At 40.5% G+C, this 19,004-nt stretch overlaps 1 protein-coding gene across 1 annotated transcript in view; it reads left to right on the top strand.

Annotated features, from left to right (window-relative positions):
* NBAS (neuroblastoma amplified sequence) overlaps window positions 1–19,004 on the top strand; it is a 1,239,997-nt gene that overhangs the window by 292,411 nt on the left and 928,582 nt on the right. The window contains exon 21 of the mRNA XM_029595926.1: window positions 9,778–9,914. Within this exon, the coding sequence (XP_029451786.1) occupies window positions 9,778–9,914 (137 nt within the window). The remainder of the gene's footprint in view (window positions 1–9,777; window positions 9,915–19,004) is intronic.

Raw genomic sequence — 19,004 nt, 5'->3', positions numbered from 1 at the left:
ATACTGTTGATGCAACTCCATCAATGCTCTCTGCTTCAGTGGCAGGAAGAAAAGAGGAAAAGGAAAATTGGATTCAGACAGCAACCAGTAAGGACCCTGACTTTTATGGTCTGGAAAAACACATAAGCATGAGGGCAGCTTGCTGATGCGGCTGTTGCTACCCTTAACCAATAAGTCTGATACTTTTGATGCAGCTCCAACATTGCTCTCTGCTTCAATGGCAAGAGGTAATGGGGAATTAGATTCAGACTACAACCAACAAGGACCCTGACTTTTACGGTCTGGGAAACTAAGTATGGGGGGTAACCTGCACTGCAGAGCAGATACTACCATAAGTTTGCTGGGCAGACTGGATGGACCATTTGGTCCTTTTCTGCTGTCATTTCTATGTTTATCATGTCCCCTCTCAGCTGTCTCTTTTCCGAGCTGAAGAGCCCTAACCTGCATTGGCTGTCATCATAGGGGAGCCATGCCATTCCATTCCCTTGATCATTTTTGTTGCCCTCTTCTGCACCTTTCCTAGTTCCGCTCTCTCTTTTCAGATGTGGTGCTCAGAACTGCATGCAATACTCTAGGTGCATTGCAGCATGGATTGGTACAGAGGCAATATATTTTCCATTTTATTTTCCATTCCTTTCAGGATCATTCCTAACATTCTTTTTGAATTTTTTACCACTGCTGCACACTAAGCTAATGATTTCAATGTATTTTCCACAAGAACTCCAGGGTCCTTTTCCTGGGTGGTAACTCCTAATATGGAATCCAGCATTGTGTACATATAATTGTGATTATTTTTTTGCTGTTGGTATCAGTTTGCACTTTTCCACATTACATTTCATCTGTCATTCAGACACCCAGTCTCCTGGTTTCACAAGGTTCTTCTGCAGTTCCTCATAATCCACTGTGGTCTTATTAGTCAATGTGGTGGTTTTTTTTTTTTTTAATGAACAAGATGAAGGCCACTCAGTTGTTGTAGTGTTGTTAGAAAAGAGGGGAATATGTTTAAATTTGCCATAGCAAATTGAACATCAAGTGGGTTGGCTTGTTTACATATATTTTAAATATTTATATGCTGCATAATCCCAAGTTCTAAGCAGTTTACAATGAAAAAAAACCCATGCATAGATAAAGCAAAATAGAGAGCAAAACAATGACATCTGAATTATAGTTACTCAGCTAGCAGCAAATGTTGAAAAAGCCATAATTATGAGGTGAGTTCAGGTGTACCATGAGGCTGTGTATTATGTGCTTCTTTGTTTAGTGTCTGCTTATGCCCACTGGGGAACATTATTGCGTCCTGTGATGTGCAATACAAAGTTTATGCAGATGACATATAACTGCTCCTATTTATTAACCAGGCATTATTGAAGCTGTTTCCATTGTCAAATTGCATAGAAGGGGTTCAGAGAAGGATGGAGGACAATAAGCTTGCTTTAAATCTGCAAGACTGAGGTGTGAGTTATATATATGTATTTGAGTTTTATATAGGTAAACATGTTTTTTCATTCAAATATGAAGTACGTGATCTGGGTTTTATTTTGGATTCTAATTTGAAGTTTGAAACCCCAGATCAGAGCAGTTAAGTCAGGTTATTATAAATTAAGGCTTTTAAGGTGTTTTAAGTAAATTTTATCTGCTGCTGATTTTCAGTGCTTAGTGCAATTATCTTTTTTGCCCCTACTGGATTACTGTATTGCTTTATATATTGGTCTTCTGAAACAAAGGTTGCAATATTACAAATGATTCAGAACTCTGTTGTATTCCTGTTTAAATGGTTGTCCAGATATGACATAAAATCATATAATTTTACAAGTTGCATTTGTTTCTTTTTGGATCCAGTTTAAATTGTTCTGGTGTATATATCATTAAGGAAAAAGATAATATCATAATTGGAAGGGTTGTATGTATACATTCCAGGAAGAGCTTTACGCTCAGCTGACAAATTATTGTTGGCCGTACCATCTTTTAGAGAAAGCCAATTACAGGGAACTTGTAAAAGGATTTTTTTCAGTTGCAGCTCTGATCTGGTGGAATTCTCTCCCGCTAGGATTAGGGGAAGAATTGGATATGTTTTATTTTAGAGAAAACTTAGACATATTTATTTATGCAGCCATTTTCTTCTTTTTGTAAGCTATATGCTTTGAATTTGAGATTATGGAGAGTGACCTGATATTTATCCAGGTGTTTTGTTGAATTGTTTTTTCTTGTGCCATGTGTCAGTGTTTTATTGTCAATGTGAAATAGTCTATCCACCTTAGAAATAAATATGTATAGGGTGGAATACAAATGGTTTTTAAATAAACAATTTTCTTATCTTCAAATTTGATCACCTTACTTGTTCCCTTTTCCAGATCATTTATGAATGCTAAACACCACTGGTCCTAGTACTGATCCCTATATACTTCACTATTGACCCTTCTCCATTGGGAAAACTGACCATTTAGTCCTACCCTCTGTTTCCTGTCTTTTAACTAATTCCCAATCCACAGTAGGACACTGCTTCCTATCCTATGAGGAGTCTTTCATGGGGGAATTTGTCAAATACCTTCTGAAAATGCAAATACATTATTATCAATCAGATCATCTTTATCTAATGGTTTGTTTTATATCTTCAAAAAAATCTAAAAGAGTGGTAAGGCAAGGCTCCTCTGTGCTAAAATCATGTTGAGACTTCCCCAGTAAAGCATGTCTATATATATATGACTAATGATTTTATTTCTAGGAATGGCTTCTACCATTTTGCCTGGCACTGACATTAAGCGCACCAGTTTATAGTTTCACGGATCATCTCTGGAGCCCTTTTTAAAAATTGGTATCACTTTGGCCACCTTCCAGTCCTCAGGTATAGAAGCTGTTTTAAATGATAGGTTACAGATTACTAATGGCAAGTTTGCAGTTTTATGTTTTAGTTCTTTTAGAACTCTGGGGAGAATGCCACCCGGTCCCTGTGATATGTTAATCTTTTTCTCCATTGAGAAGCAGGGCTCTGTAGAGGGAGATATCTAATGTTTACTAATGAAACACCAAATATGAATTATAATACCCATGTACAGGCCAGATTCTGAAAGGCCCCAAAAGGCACTATCACAGCAAGAAAGGAGGAAGAACTTTAAAACCTTGTGTTTGTGGAAAATGAAGAGGCCTTGTCTTGATATACTGAAGGATACCTTATCAGATTTGCCTGTTTGTAGGGACATGTTTAAATAAAAAAGCCAGATAGAAGGACAATATGACTAAAGCATAAGCAGGAGTCGTGGTTTGGCCATAGCAGAGTGCAGAGGTAATAAAAACTCCACCCTTGGAAGAGGTAGGGGCAGCCTGAGACGGAGAAAAACACTCTGACACACAGCTTGGCATATAGATGTGGCAGTTCTCCCCCCCATGAAGGAATGGGGGGGGGAGGGGGAAAGAATCTGCATCGTGGCAGGACCCTTCCCGAAGAAATGGGGAGGGGAAAAAGACCTGCAATGCAGCAAAAGACCCTCCACCCAACTTGAGGTTATGCATATTCATCAGCTGGGAAGTATAAGAAGGGGGCAAAGAAGAAGAGAAGAGGCACAAACCCTGAACGCAAACCCTGGGAGAGAAGGCAAGAAACAGACCCCCTGGGGAGAGCAGCCCTGAAACCAAAAGGAGGAGAGAGGCTGAAAGTGAGGGACTCCCTGAAGAAAAGAGGGAGAGCACAAACCCGGAGAGCGAGAGCCTGTGCCGAGGTATCCCTGAAAGCAAAGGAGGGCCAGAAGCAGACCAGCCCTCCCTGCTATCGACAGATGATTGGAGAGAGGAGACCCCAGCTCAGGTGCGGAGAGTAACATGGAGTTATAGACAGTGAAGGGTGAGAACAAGCCCAGACAGCCGGCAAGCACCAGAGCCAGAAGCTAGTCTCCTTCCTGGACAGCCTGCCCGCTCTGCCAGTACCAAACACAGGAAGCAAGCCTCTCCCCTGCCCACATTTTCCAGCTCTCTAGACAAAGCCTGCTTCAGAGGTGAACAGAGAAATTGCCTGAAGCCTGGACCCAGGGTGAGTAAGTTAGCCCTAAGTATTAACATATTAAGCAGGCTAAGGTTTATGGCATATATATTAAATGTCAGAAATGCTGTTAAAAGCTGTTTGAATGGCAATTTATTGTCCTTCATGGCGAAACATGGTGACCTTATCGAGGGACATGCACTCTTTATAAGTTGCTTCTTTCACTCAAGATCGTGCAGTTCTGCATGACTAATAAAGACTAAAAGTGTTGTGGTACCGGTTGCGCTCCTCGCGACCGACCCCTACCTGGCTCCGGCCCCGGGGCGCGGCATGGCCCGCGATGGCGCTGCTCCAGCTGCGGCCTAGTTCGCGGCGCTCCCACGAGGGAGACGCTGCCGGAGAATCTCGGCCCCGCCCCTAGGGCTCGTGCGTGCGCAGAGGAGGCCCTTTTAAAGGGCCTCTGGCGCGAAAGACCGGCGCCGCCTCCAGACTGACGTCAGACGCCGAGGGGGATTTAACTCGGCGTCTGAGTCCCCTCATTGCCTTGCAACGCGGTCGCTCCCTGAGTAGTGAGTTGCAGATCCTGCCTGCCTGTTCCAGTGTTACTGCTCCTGCCTGCCTGATCCGGTATTCCTGACCTTGGTCCGTCTCATCGTCTCCGACTTCTGCTGCCTGTCCTGATCCTGGTCCGTCTCATCGTCTCCAACTCCTGGTCTGGTCCTGGTCTTCGCTTGCTTCTAGCCGCTCTCCTAAGTCCCAGCGGTCCAGGTCCCTACAGGCTCCTCCTGGGGGGACCACGGGCTTCCAGGGCGAAGCCACCTAAGTCCTAGCGGCCCGGGCCTTGACAGCTCCTCTGGGGGGGGTCACGGGCTTCCAGGTGAAGATATGACTCCGGCTGCGTGTGTCTGCCTCCCGACCGTCTCTCATCGCCGGTCGGCCCAAGGATCCACTTCCGGACCACAACACTAAGGGGTAGATTTTAAATACTTGCGCGATCGCGTACTTTTGTTCGCGCACCAGGCGCAAACAAAAGTACGCTGGATTTTATAAGATACACGCGTAGCCGCGCGTATCTTATAAAATCCGGGGTCGGCGCGCGCAAGGGGGTGCACATTTTTGCAACCTGCACGAGCCGAGCCCAGCGCGCACTGCCTGTTCCCTCCGAGGCCGCTCCGATTTCGGAGCGGCCTCAGAGGGAACTTTCCTTCGCCCTCCCCCCACCTTCCTCTCCCTTCCCCTACCTAACCCACCCCCCCTGGCCCTATCTAAACCCCCCCTACCTTTGTCGGCAGCCCCGCTCCGTCCTTCGGTCCTGGGGGCTGGTCCGGAGGCCTCGACCACGCCCCCGGGCCCGCCCCCAAAATCCACGGCACGCCCCCAAAACGCTGCGTTGTTTCGGGAATGCCCCCGGACACGCCCCTCCCGCCCCTTTTCGAAAGCCCCGGGACTTACGCGCACCGGCGGCCTATGCAAAATAGGCATGCCGGTGCGCGCGGGCCTTTTAAAATCCGCCCCTAAGATTTCTCTACAAAACATGCTGTAAGGTCTTACTTGATGTCTTCATGCTTTTACTCTTTGTTGATGTTTTGTTACCACCCATGATACAGAACTTTAGGAAAACTGGTACTTAGTGGCCAGGAAGTTAGAGATGCTATGTTCTTCCAAATCTGATAAATAAGTCTATTTTTGAGGAGAATACACGTCTTTTCCCTGATTTAAGGTCGCAAGTAAGGTGGGAGGGCAGCTGGCGGTCTCTTGTAGCAGACAGATTACTGCAGCCCTACATTACAGGAGGACCTTGCAAGACTGGAAGATTGGGCATCCAAATGGCAGATGAAATTTAATGTGGACAAGTGCAAGGTATTGCATATAGGGAAAAATAATCCTTGCTGTAGTTACATGATGTTAGGTTCCATATTAGGTGCTACCACCCAGGAAAAAGATCTAGGCATCATAGTGGATAATACTTTAAAATCGTCGGCTCAAGTGTGTTGCAGCAGTCAAAAAAGCAAACAGAATATTAGAATTATTAGGAAGGGAATGGTTAATAAAACGGATAATGTCATAATGCCTCTATATCGCTCCATGGTGAGACCGCACTTTGAATTCTGTGTACAATTCTGGTCGCCACATCTCAAAAAAGATATAGTTACAATGGAGAAGGTACAGAGAAGGGCAACCAAAATGATAAAGGGGATGAAACAGCTCCCCTATGAGGAAAGGCTGAAGAGGTTAGGGCTGTTCAGCTTGGAGAAGAGACGGCTGAGGGGGGATATAATAGAGGTCTTTAAGATCATGAGAGGTCTTGAGCGAGTAGATGTGAATCGGTTAGTTACACTTTCAAATAATAGAAGGACTAGAGGGGCATTCCATGAAGTTAGCAAGTAGCACATTTAAGACTAATCGGAGAAAATTCTTTTTCACTCAACACACAATAAAGCTCTGGAATTTGTTGCCAGAGGATGTGGTTAGTGCAGTTAGTGTAGCTGGGTTCAAAAAAGGTTTGGATAAGTTCTTGGAGGAGAAGTCCATTAATTGCTATTAATCAAGTTTATTTAGGGAATAGCCACTGCTATTAATTGCATCAGTGGCATGGGATCTTCTTAGTGTTTGGGTAATTGCCAGGTTCTTGTGGCCTGGTTTGACCTCTGTTGGAAACATAATGCTGGGCTTGATGGACCTTTGGTCTGACCCAGCATGGCAATTTATTATGTTCTTATATTCTTATATTCTTATGGAAACCTGCTTACAGCTCAATTAGCCATTACCATGGGTAACCTCATCCCATGGTGAAGAACTGACCCTTTTCTCTAAGCTCTTAGAACTTTTGAGCATGTGTGAGAATTGCCATGTGGGCATTGCCTCATAGCCCTTTTATGTTGGAGGTTTAGCATGGATGTGTACCCTATCTCTGAAAATGTTTTTCTGTTATAATATCTTCAATACTTTTTTCAATTATTCACTTTGTTTGCTGCCTTGGTAGCCTTCCAAGCAGCACACGTTGCTATTAAACACTCCCCCCCCCCAAAAAAAAAACCAAAACAAAAAACAAAACTAGATTTTCCTCACTGAATATCTGGATCAAGGAAACCCACAGTAAGTGGTTTCAAAGACTATATGATGTAGAAAGATGTCCATTAAGGACCTACTTGATCTCTGTTACCACAGCTGTGGAGCTAACTACATCCTGGGAAACTGTAATCACTGTGGACACATGTCTCCGCAGTCACAGAAAAACAGGACCTGGAAAATGGAATTGCTACATATGATTCTAAGAAGCTGCAGTCCAGGTTCCTCCCAGACTGGGGCTTTTTCATGCATGCTGGATGTAGACTTCAGTAGGAGCTCATCAGAAACGTCTCCCCTTTCAGCGGAACAGGCTGGATGTATCTTGTCGAGCAAGAAAAAATGGGGCGTAGGTAAGAGGTAGTAACGTTCTACAGAGTCTGTGGTACACCCAGTGCTGAAAAAGCATTGAGTGCCATCGATGCAACCTATGTGCCTTCTGGTGTATTCAGAATGTGTTCCAAACAGTGTTCTTTGTGAGGGGAACAATTTATTTACTTGTAATTGTTAATTTTTCAGCATTGCTATTTCACAGTCTTTGATAAAAAAGAAAACAAAAGTTGATCAAAAATAGAGCTGTACCTAACCTAAGAGTTCATAATAAGGAGCTATGAAATGTTCCATGATCTGTTGTGTAAACAAATCGTACCTCTTCATAATCATAGATCTTTTTAAATATTATTTTTTGTTCTTTTTTATGCTATTTTCTTAAAGAATATCCATATGAAACAAATACAACTGCAATTAAAAATAAGATGTCTACTTATCTTAATATCATGGAATAAAATATTCAAACTTTTATGCCTACAAAACGCCAAAGCATAGTACAGATGTATGCGCACTGTAAGTGCAACACAGTGTGTTTTGAATCTTCCTCAGGGGCGTCAAGTCTCCACTGGAATATTTAATCCTTATTTAAGAAACAAAAAACAACAAAAAAACAAAATACAAAGAGGGCTGCTTACTGCAATTCCCTTCATGTCGACATGCCACTTTGTAACACCACACAGCCAGAAAGTTCATGGGAAACCACCACGTCCCTTACAGGAGCAAGAAACTAATGCTGTAAGGGACACAGGGGTTTCCCGTCAGCATTCGACCTGTATGTGGTGTAAGTGGCAAAACACATTTTAATCACTAGCCACTTAAACCATTTGTTGTCATTGCGTTTGAAGGATTATATCTTGCTGCTCTAAGGGGCATGGATGTTTCCTGTCAGCGGTCTGCTTATGTGTTGCTAAAATGCGGCAACACACGCTGCAACCACTAGTCACTTTGACCACTTGCAGCTGTTGCATTGGATGGATTATAACATTTCGGTTTTGGCAGTATTAACCACAATGATGGTTTTATAGACATTCCATTAAAGGTAAGTGAAGCCAGTTTCGACTACCCTGAAAAACAAGAATGAGCCAACGTCTCCAAGGGAAGTAAAAGGGATAAAATTTAAGGGACTCAACTTAACTGATGTTTAAGTAAAAAAAAAAAAAAAAAAGTATGACTTTAGGTTTTTAGCACCTGTTATGTATTTAATGGCATAATGTATAGCAGAAGACAAAATATCTTTAATTGTCATTGAAAGGTCAAGATTCTACATTATATATGTGATACTCCCCTGATGAAGCCTTTAATTAGATGACACAAAGGCCTTGTTGGGTGTCTTCAAGAAGGCTTTTTAGGCAATATTCTATGAGTTTTATGGAATACAGTGCTGTGGTTTTAATTATTTTTTTTTTATTGCAAAATGATTGATGTGCTTTAGGTATGAATAGCTTGAGTGTTCAATAACTTTAGGATGCTTGTTGTGGGTGGGTTGATAGTGGAGGTGTTTTAATGATTGTTACATGAAATTAATAATGTATTTTCTGTTTCTGTTGGTATATGGGCATATGTAAGCATTTCCATATAAAACAATGTGAATAAATAATCTAGGTATAATTAAGGTTTTGTTAAGGGCATTCTTGTTTTCTTTCATACAGATATATGTGTATATATATGTATGTATATATGTATGTGTATATGTATATATTTCTCTGAAGATTAGAAGGTCACAGAGTTGCATACAGGTCATATGGCCATAGTAGTAATGTGACTTGTGTGTGACTGGTGAACTGCTGCCTTCAAAAAAATATATGATATTATATTTTATATGCTTTATCTATTGAACCATTATATGAGTTAGTGATTCTCACATGGAATGACGGTACATAAAACATTTAAATAAATAAATAAATATCCATACCCAAATATATTTATTTATTTATTTATTTGAGTTTTTTTCTATACCGGCATTCACGGAAGTTCGTATCATGTCGGTTTACATAAAACAAGGGGTGATCAATAAATTATAAATGTACATAACTATAACATGAGAGTATACATTTACAAATTATAACAAATTATAACAAGTGCGCAGAAAAAGCAGTTACAATAAAACAAGGATGGTTCTAACTGGGAGTAGAAGAAGAGGATGATAGAAGTTTAACAAGAAGTAGAACGTGCAGTGGTTGGTAAGTCTGTATCAGTTTAATGGGTGATAATCAGTCTTGCTGTATTTGGTGGAAGAGCATCAGTCAGGGTCCGGAAAGGCTTTATATATAATGTATATGACCAGAGCACTGTTATAACGTGTGCTAAATGCTTAATTTGCTCTTTTAATCTTAGTTATAAGGTGTTTCATTCTTTTATAATTATTGCTTGGATTGAATACAAAGTTCACTAAAGCAGACTGATATTTACAGGAGAGTAATGTGCAAGCACTGGAAATTCTGTTTACTTACCATGGGTCAGAGCTGCTTCCACATCGCCTGGCAATTCTCTCCAACTTTCCAGAGACCACTTCTCCACATGAATATCCCATCTTACTGCCTGAAGCTTGGTGAGAATGTATTCTCTGAACTTTATGTACTAGACTGTATGTTATTGTTTTATAATTTTGGAGTTATAATCTCATTAAAGTAGAAGTTAACAATATCCAGTGCAAAATTGGAAAGGAAATTGGGTAAAATAGATGATATATAGATCAGATGATTACTTAGATATTATTAATAATTTCCATTTTTATGTTACATATAATATTATCTTTCATCCTCTTATTTTTGTTTACTTTGTTTAATTAAATATTACAAACACCCAGATTCTGAGAGGTTCACATTTACAGTACAATATCAACATTTGTTTTTAATGTGGAGAAGAGTTCATCAGCACTTTGTGATATAATTTACATAATGGTGCTTCTGGTATTATTACAAGTCTAATTAATCCCCTATTTTATTTTTTGAAAAATTCTTCTGAGGTGAAACAAAAAATAATGAAAAATTTGTGCTTTTAAATAAAAACTACCTTATAATCCTTTCTCTAAAGGAGTAATAAGGTACTGAATTCAGAAAAGAGCCCGACGTGACTCACATTTCGCCATACTTGGCTGCATCTGGGAAAACTCCTGAAACAAAAACAAATATAAATACACAGTGCAGCAATTATAAAATAGCTTCTTGTAAATGTGATTCTTTATGCTCATCAATCATGTTCCATTTGCACTCTTGAATTTAAGTGACATTACATCTGACTCATAAATTTGTTATCATATGTTGACCCAGAGCAGTAAATCCTTATATACCATCAGATTGGCTCACAAATTAACAGATTGAGATTTCAAATTGTTCAGTCATAGTGCATGCTAAAATGAAATGCTCACGTACTACACAAAAAAATAATTTACTAGCATCTGCTTTCATGAGGGCTGAAATCAATGTCTGATAGTCCAATCATTGAACACTCCAGACTGACACTCATGTGCGCTATTTATGTTATATCCAATCACACTTTAATACTGCAAAAAATGGTTTTCAGTACTCAAGTATGATTTGATATAACCTGCAATCCTTTCCTCAGGCACGGTCCTCAGTCCCGTCCAATTCTGTCAGGTCAGTTCCTCAGGCAGTGGCCTCTCCCTCTTCTGGTACTATGTTTAAGCGCTGAAGTACTCCTCGAGCCTCAGGTGTTCCCAACAGGAATCTGGAAGACACTGATGAGGCAGATCCTGACTCTCTAGAGGATGGGGAGATTCCTCTGGGATTAGAACCGTACATAACTATGTTGTGGTTCTTTCATAAAGATGAATTGCCAGCCCTGATTTCCCAGACATTAAAAATGCTGGGAGTTCCTGGAGCAGATTCCATGTCTGAGCCAAAGAAAAAATCTACCCCAGAAAAGGCAGAAGGATTCATGCTCAAACCAAAAGGCACTTGTGCGGTGCCCACTGAGCTGCTATCCTCTGCTGAGGAACCAGTCAAGGGAGTTCCAGTATCGGGCATGTCTCCTGACACATCCTTACCCATAATCACCATTATATAGGTGTCCAAAAGCTCCAAGGACTAGGTGCCGCAAGGCTAGGTGTCTCAACTTAAGCGCACACAGACATATGCCCAGTTTGTATGCACAGGATAAGTACATGTCCAAGCCGACTCTCAACTAAATGTTCAAAACTTGGACGCATAGCGAGATGCACTGCTGAACTGATTTCCTATAGAGGGCAGCCGAATGCATAGGCAAAAGTGTGCAAAAACACTTTCGCAGCCTACCACATGGCACACAATGGAAAAGCCTTGGAGTGGGGCCTAGCCAAAAGAGATTGCTCAACCTGCCAGTCTGTCCCCGTCACTGGACCTTCCTGGGACGATCATAGGGACAGCGTGCTGAGCTCAGAGACCAGGGAAGGGGAATCCCTAAATTACCCTCCTTCACTATTTCTATAAGGTTTGTTTGTTTGGTTTTTTTTTTAATTAAAACTTACCTGAGCTCAGCCCTTCCTGGCTGAATACAGAGGGTTTCCTGCTGCGCGGGGAAGACAGCATCTGCCGTCACTGCCACGCTTGGCTTCCTGCAGCCGCTGCCTTTAAGCTGTACAATCAGCTAAGTCCACGCTGGCTAAAAAACCAGCTACCGGACCAAGGCACACATCTGAGGGACTATGGAAATCACCTCAGGAATTCTCAACTGGAGGAGGGACCATTTGGTATTGCGGCAGGAGAGCGGAGCAATCAGTTCTCCTTTTTTCTTTGTTTTTTTTCAAATGTGAAGTAATCTCCAGTAGGGAGATGCACATCTACCAGTTGCTGGAGACGGAGAATAGTGACCCGCTGATGTCACTGCGGGACTATATATACTGTGACATCAGTTTGCTCAGTCTCCGTCTTCTGGTAGAGGTGCATAACCTACTGATTCTGAATCCATCTATCCACCTGCTAGGAAAAGCTAGTTAACTGCGGATGGTGCAGTGGACACATTTTTGAGTGGGATAAAGACTGAGCAGTTAAATGGAGTAGGTGATGGTAGAACTGTTATTGCTTTCCATTTGGTGAAGTGGTGGAGGGTGGGGTGCTTCATGCTGTTTTAGGGTGCCAAATTCTCTAGCTATGGTAGTGTTGGATGCAATAGTCATGTGATCCATTAGTGTGAATCTATTAAGCACTACTGTCCAAGAGCAGACATAACAGGTAAGTAATTTCATTTTTTACAGTATTTAAGGTAGTGGGAATTTTTAGGAATCTTTTTCCTACACATGTATTCATCTCATGATCTTGCTTCTATTTTAGACTTTCTTTTTAAATGTATGTAGCAGCAATAATCATTATTGCAGTGTTTCCTTGGTGGTATCATGATTTTTTTTTTTTGGTTAATACAACTCTTTCCTTGTCATATTTAGAGATCTTATCTGTACCTTAATTCTAAGACCGAGATAACGTCCCTTCTTTTCTAGTATGATTTTTCTGTAAAGGTTCAGGATAAGAGTTGATAATTTCACATTATTTAAAGAAAAACATAAAAGTAGCTAGTTAAAATTCTATTTAAAATACCTATATTTTTACAAAGATGAATAAACAGCTAAGCTCTTGAATAGTTATTTTTTCAGTTCTTTTTAACTTTGTCAAAAGATTTTGAAATTAATGGGCTATAGCATATCTTCCTGCAAGTAAGTAATTAAAAGGGAAAGGTGTCTCATACTTTTATTACAGTGATTCCTTCTAGGAGGATGGGATGTGGGTTTGTACAATATTCACTTGCATTCTTTTTGCTTTATTTCTGATCTGGTGAGTGTAGTCTTGTTTTACTTTTCTTATGCAGTTCAGCATCATTTTGTTGAAAGTGCTTCATGACGGTAGTAATTTGATCCCTTTGGTACAACAGTGATATTTTTTCATGACATATAGAGCCATTTTTATTTCTCAGCAGTCTTTTATGTTTCATTTGGTGCACCTGTAGTCATTCATTTCCTATGCTCCAAGTTTTCCTATTGCAATTACTGCATCAAAACAATTAGTGTTTCCAGTGCTTCTTATTTCTTTCTCTGACATTCATCTGTGCATTCTTCTTCAGTCTGCCTTGACTTCACCTGCAATTATGGGAATCTGAAACTCTTGAAAACTGAGATGGCCCTCTCCCTTTTGTCATTTCATTGGCCTTTCAATTGCAATTTCTTTGATAATATAAGGCATAAAAAATGATCAAAATAGTTTAGAGAATGGGGGATAATTATTTTTATTTGCGCTTTTTAGTTTCTAAAACCTTTTTCTGTGTCAGAGTAGACTAGTGTATAGGATATATATTCAGTTATTTATGGTTTTCTTTAGAGTGTTTAATATTTCAATAATATGCATTAGTAAACCCTAGTATCTGCATTATTATTGCAACAAACTGAATTTTACTTAATATATTTTGTTGTGGTCCTTGACCTTATGAGCCTACATTTAATAAAGCTATGTGTAGTTTTTGAAAGATGAATAGAGCAATGGTGATCAAGCTTTCAATATGCTACTCATGTGTTAAGAATCTCACAGATCACTTTTTTTTTAATTTATCTAATAATTGCTCTCATTTCAGCAGTATAATGAGATATTTTGGTGGCAGGATAGTCTGAACTACTGATCACTTTCTAGATAAAATAAGGAGTTATAAGGTCTTGTGAGCTATGTGACATTTTCCTTTGTTTGATTAATCACCACTCCCCTGTCTGATGGTCTCCCTGTTTCTCAAGAATGTGGCATTGTAGTTAAACAGAATCTGAAAGAGCCTATGAGTTTCTGGAAATGGCAGAACACACTGGTGACATGATTTTGCTAGACATAATGTGATGCATGGCATATCCTTAATGATAGCACTATTGAATTTGATGGAAATACAGCAAGATCCTGTGATATATCATGCAATAACTAAGAAAAATAGGACAGGAAGAACATTAGATTCAATACTTAAAATGTTAAAAGGACTTGGAAACAATCCTAATTTTCCAAGTGAGAATATGGAATGCTGGGCAGAGTATGAAAATCTTTAAATAAAATGATATGTAAAGTCTGTACAGTAGGACTGTGCTTCTGAGTCCTGCAAACCCTTCATCTTTCACAGTATCTGAAATTAATATGTATGAGAGTGCTTAAATGTGATTTGAATCAAGGTAAATTATTTTCAGTTTCAGCAAAAATATTAATTATGTGTTTAGTATATGTATATTGGTATTGCCTCTGCTTTGCCATGTAAATATTTCAGTTCATATGCTTTTTTTTATTTGTCATTAAATCACATAATGTTGGCAACTATCATAAATTTTAAAATATTTTTGTTATGATTAATTTCAATAAGATATTGTCTGATCATTAAAAAAAAAAGTCTCTTCACCTGAAGTTGCTGACTATTAAGGTCAATTTCTAATCTTCCTTTTTTAACAAAATAATTGAAAAAATTGTGACTACCCAGAGAGCATTTTTCCTAGAGAGCTCAGCTGGCCTTGAGGACTATCAATCTGGCTTTAGAGGAAGTTTTAGCATTGAGACCACTGTAGCTTCCTTCAACATCATCCTTTACCTTTTAGACAAGGGGTGTTTCATTGTTGGTGCTCCTTGATCTCTCCTCTACTTTTGATACTGTAGATCATGTTTTCTTGGTGGGAAAGTAAAGGGCATTTGTGACACAGAAATGAGCTGTCAAGTTGTTGTTTTTTAAAATTTATATTTTATTAACCATTGTTTATATATCACAATTCAAGAAACAACAACATGTATTAATGGTTTTAGATACAATTATAAGTAAGAATACAGGGATATGTGTAGAAAGTCAATCTTATAATCATCAACGACTGGGCTCTTCCAGTGTCTTGAGAAGCAATTAGTATTTGATGCATCAACAGCCATTCAGATCTGGAGCTAGTTAATGGGACACTGAGCAACACCTGTTCTGGTAATAACAAGATGGCTTGCTGGAATATTTGTTGCAATATTTTGGAGACCATCTCCCAGAATTGCTGTATCTTTGGGCACCCCAACCACATAGGGAAGAATGTCCCCTTTTTGCCGCAGCAACGCCAACAGTCAGCAGAGTTCCTTATTTTTGCTTTCCATAATTTAAATGGAGTGCAATACCACCTCAGTAAAACCTTATAACTGTTTTCTGTCAGGGAGGCTGAGATTGAGCTGCGTTTAGTATTGATAAAAATAAGGTCCCAGGTATCCTTAACTAATGCTTTCCCTAAGTCTTTCTCCCAGGCCACTACAAAAGATGGGGTGGTGTTATTGTCAGTGTTGAAAAAGTCATATATTTTGGAGATAACCCTTTGTACCTTGTCCACCTGTGCACACCAATTTTCTATTTGTGTCACCCCTTGGGATAGATCCTTTGCAATGATACTAGTTCGTAGGAAGTGACTAGTTTGTGTATATGGGAATACATCTCTATCTGTAAAATGGTGTCGTTCTTTAAGAGTCTGGAAAGGAATAATGCCCCCCCATCTCACATACCTTTCCAATGGTTTGAATATTACTCTGCCTTCATCGTGCGAAGCTTGGTGAATCCCATCCTGGAGGAAATGACTTATGTAATAATGAGGAACTTGAAAAATTCTTTCTTGTGCTGACCAACTTTGGTTTCCATTGTTTCTAAGCTTGCATTGTTGTGGAGAAAGAAGGTGGTTCAATGCCACCCGCTAACCACGTGTCCCGTGGCTGCCATGTAGCAGCCTACAGCGGCATCGAACCCATCATTGCCTGTTCTATATCCGTCCATCTTTTCTGTTCGATCTTTTTATTCCAGTCCACAATAGCTCTAATTTGGGCAGCAGCATAATATCGACCCAAATGAGGGACACTCAGCCCTCCACATATTTTGTTCCTATATAAGGTTGATCTAGCCACTCTTGGTGGTTTTTATTTCCGGATGAAGGCAAATAATTTTTTCTGCCAACATTTAAGAATTGATGTGGATATATGGATAGGAAGAGTGTGAAATAAATAAAGAAACTTTGGTATCACTGACATTTTAATGGATGCAATTCGTCCCAGCCAGGACAGCTGGTGCCTGCAAATATTTTTGAGGCAAGAGGCGTGTAATTTAGGCAAAAAAAGTCCTCTATCTTATTGCTCATTAATATCCCTAAATACTTAATTTGATGAGGAGCCCATTTAAAAGGAAACTTGGATCTTATAATTTGAGCCTGATCTGCCGGTATGGATATATTCAAGATCTCTGATTTTTCTAAATTTAACTTAAAACCAGATATGGAACTAAATTCTGCTAGTATGGATACTACATGTGCCAATGAATTGGATAGTTAAGACAAAGTAAACAGAACGTCATCTGCGAATAATGACATCATATAATCAATTCCTCCCACTTCTATTCCAGTAATATTTGCTGTAGATCGAATTTTAATGGCTAGTGGTTCCAAAAACAGGGTGAATAGGAGTGGGGACAGGAGGCATCCCTGTGTGGTGCCTCTCTCAATCAGAAAGGTTTCTGAATACGTTTCATTTACCTTAACACAAGTCTGTGGATCTTCATTCAAGGCATTTAACCATCTCAAGAAGAATGGTGCAAAGTTCATTTTCCCCATCATTTGGAACAGATACTGACCAGTGCACCATATAGAACGCTTTTTTCAGTGTCGATTGATAATAAAACTGTTGGAATGTGCGATTTCTTAGCCCACAAGATGAGATCTATAATTTTGCGGATGTTGTCTGTCTCCATTCTCCCTGGGATGAAACTGGTTTGGTCAGAGTGAATTAATTTTGCTAATACCATATTTAAACGATTGGCCAGAATTTTCGCTAACATTTTCAGATCAATATTAATGAGGGATATGGTGCGATATGAACCGCATTCCGTGGGATCTCTACCTGGTTTGGCTAGTATGGTGGTCCCAGCAACAATTGATCCATGGTAAAGGGATCTACCATTTCGTAAGGAATTGAACATCTTCTTGAGTGGTGTGGAGACCTCTGGGGAAAACTTTTTATAAAAGTGGGCAGAAAACCTGTCTAGTCCCGGGGCTTTATTTTCCTTGAGGTCTTTGATTACCTGGATGTCCTCGCACAACAAAATTTCTCATTCAAGAATTTGTCATTCATCCTCTGAAATCTGTGGGAGGTGGACCTGATTTAAGGAATTTCTCTATTTTCTCTTCGCATATTATGCCGTCTTTTGCGTATAGAGCTCCATAGAAACCCTGAAAACGCTCGTGTATTGCTTTAGCAGTTACTAACAGAGATCTATCCAGATCTATCCAGATCTATCCAGATCTAATAGAGATCAGGCTCTTGAAATTCTCCCTTGTCCACGACGGTTCCAACGCCGACCGCGAGTTCCGCTTACCTGCGCCGCCCATCGAGTGTCCACACCTCCAGAGAACGCCAATTACAGCGGTTGCACAGCTCATCAATCACACGCAGCTCGAGGGGGTTTAAGTTTCAGAGCTACACCGGCGCTGCGCGCCGAAGGAGTGCAACAAAGGGGCAGGCCCCTTTGTCCGCCCCTTCGTGCAGCCCTGAGAGAAGCCACAGCCTCTCCTTGCAGCAAACTACTGCGACGATCTCTACTCTGCACAACCTATCTTATTGGCACTCGATTCAGACCTCAGCAAACTCTCTTCTTTCTCCACAATTAAATCATCTCAAAAATCAAGTAAGCAACCTAGTTTATATCCTTTTTTGAAGAACCCAGTTATCTCTGCCTATCTATTCAGTGTATCTACCCTGTTTACACTATGTTTTTTGTTCATACCTCTTCTTCTTGGTGCCATTTCCCATTATTGTTAAATTTAAAGTTTAAAAATCTTTCAATGTAACAAGTTGTTCTGTATGTAAACCGGAGTGAAGGCAACTATGCTATAGCTCGGTATATAAAAAAAATGCTAAATAAATAAATAAATATCTCTCTCTGCCTCCATCTCTACACCCCCCCTCCAGCTTTCAACCCATTTGAGCTCTCATCCGGCAGTTACACAGTCCCAGCATTCAGTCAGCACCCAACTCTCCCCCGGATCTAAGCTCCTTGCCAGGCCTAGTGGAAACCTATCTCTCAGACACAACTCAGATCAACGTCGCCCTCTTCAGCCCCAACTAGCAGTCGCCCATGACACCCTCCTCTCGCTTGCTCCCCCTGCCTGATTTTCAACGCTCTCCTTATCCAGGATGCTCTCCTTCACCATACCTGTAATCCACAACCACCTGGCGAGACCTCCTAAGTCTATTACTCGCTCTCCTAGCCGCCATCAGAGGCTCATTCCAATCATGATGTCACCAGTCACACAAATGCTCTGCCTCGCACTGTTCTCACTGTCTTTATTCAATGCTCAATCCATCACCAAGAAAACGCACATTTATTTATTTATTTATTTTGAATTCTGTTCCAAATTGGGATATAAGTGCTGTGGGATCTTTTACTAGCTAAAGGACAAGAAAGTGTCTTGCCCTACCCAGCTTGACCTAGGTATAAACTGTTTCATTTTGGGATTATAAGTGCTGTGGGATCCTATACATTTACTAGCTAGAGGACCAGTTCCAGGATCTTTACATTTACTAGCTAGAGGACCAGATCCAGAAGAGTCCAGGTATAGCCAGTTTGGGTGTGGCTCACTCAGTGGCTAGAGGTAGCTAACTTGTGAGCCAGCAGAAACAATACAGACTGTGCACAGCCCAGG

The sequence above is a fragment of the Rhinatrema bivittatum genome, chromosome 3 (assembly GCF_901001135.1).
Source record: "Rhinatrema bivittatum chromosome 3, aRhiBiv1.1, whole genome shotgun sequence".
Lineage (NCBI taxonomy): Eukaryota > Metazoa > Chordata > Amphibia > Gymnophiona > Rhinatrematidae > Rhinatrema > Rhinatrema bivittatum.
The sequence above is the reverse complement of the archived record's forward strand: the minus strand, read 5'-3'. Positions and strand labels throughout refer to the sequence as shown.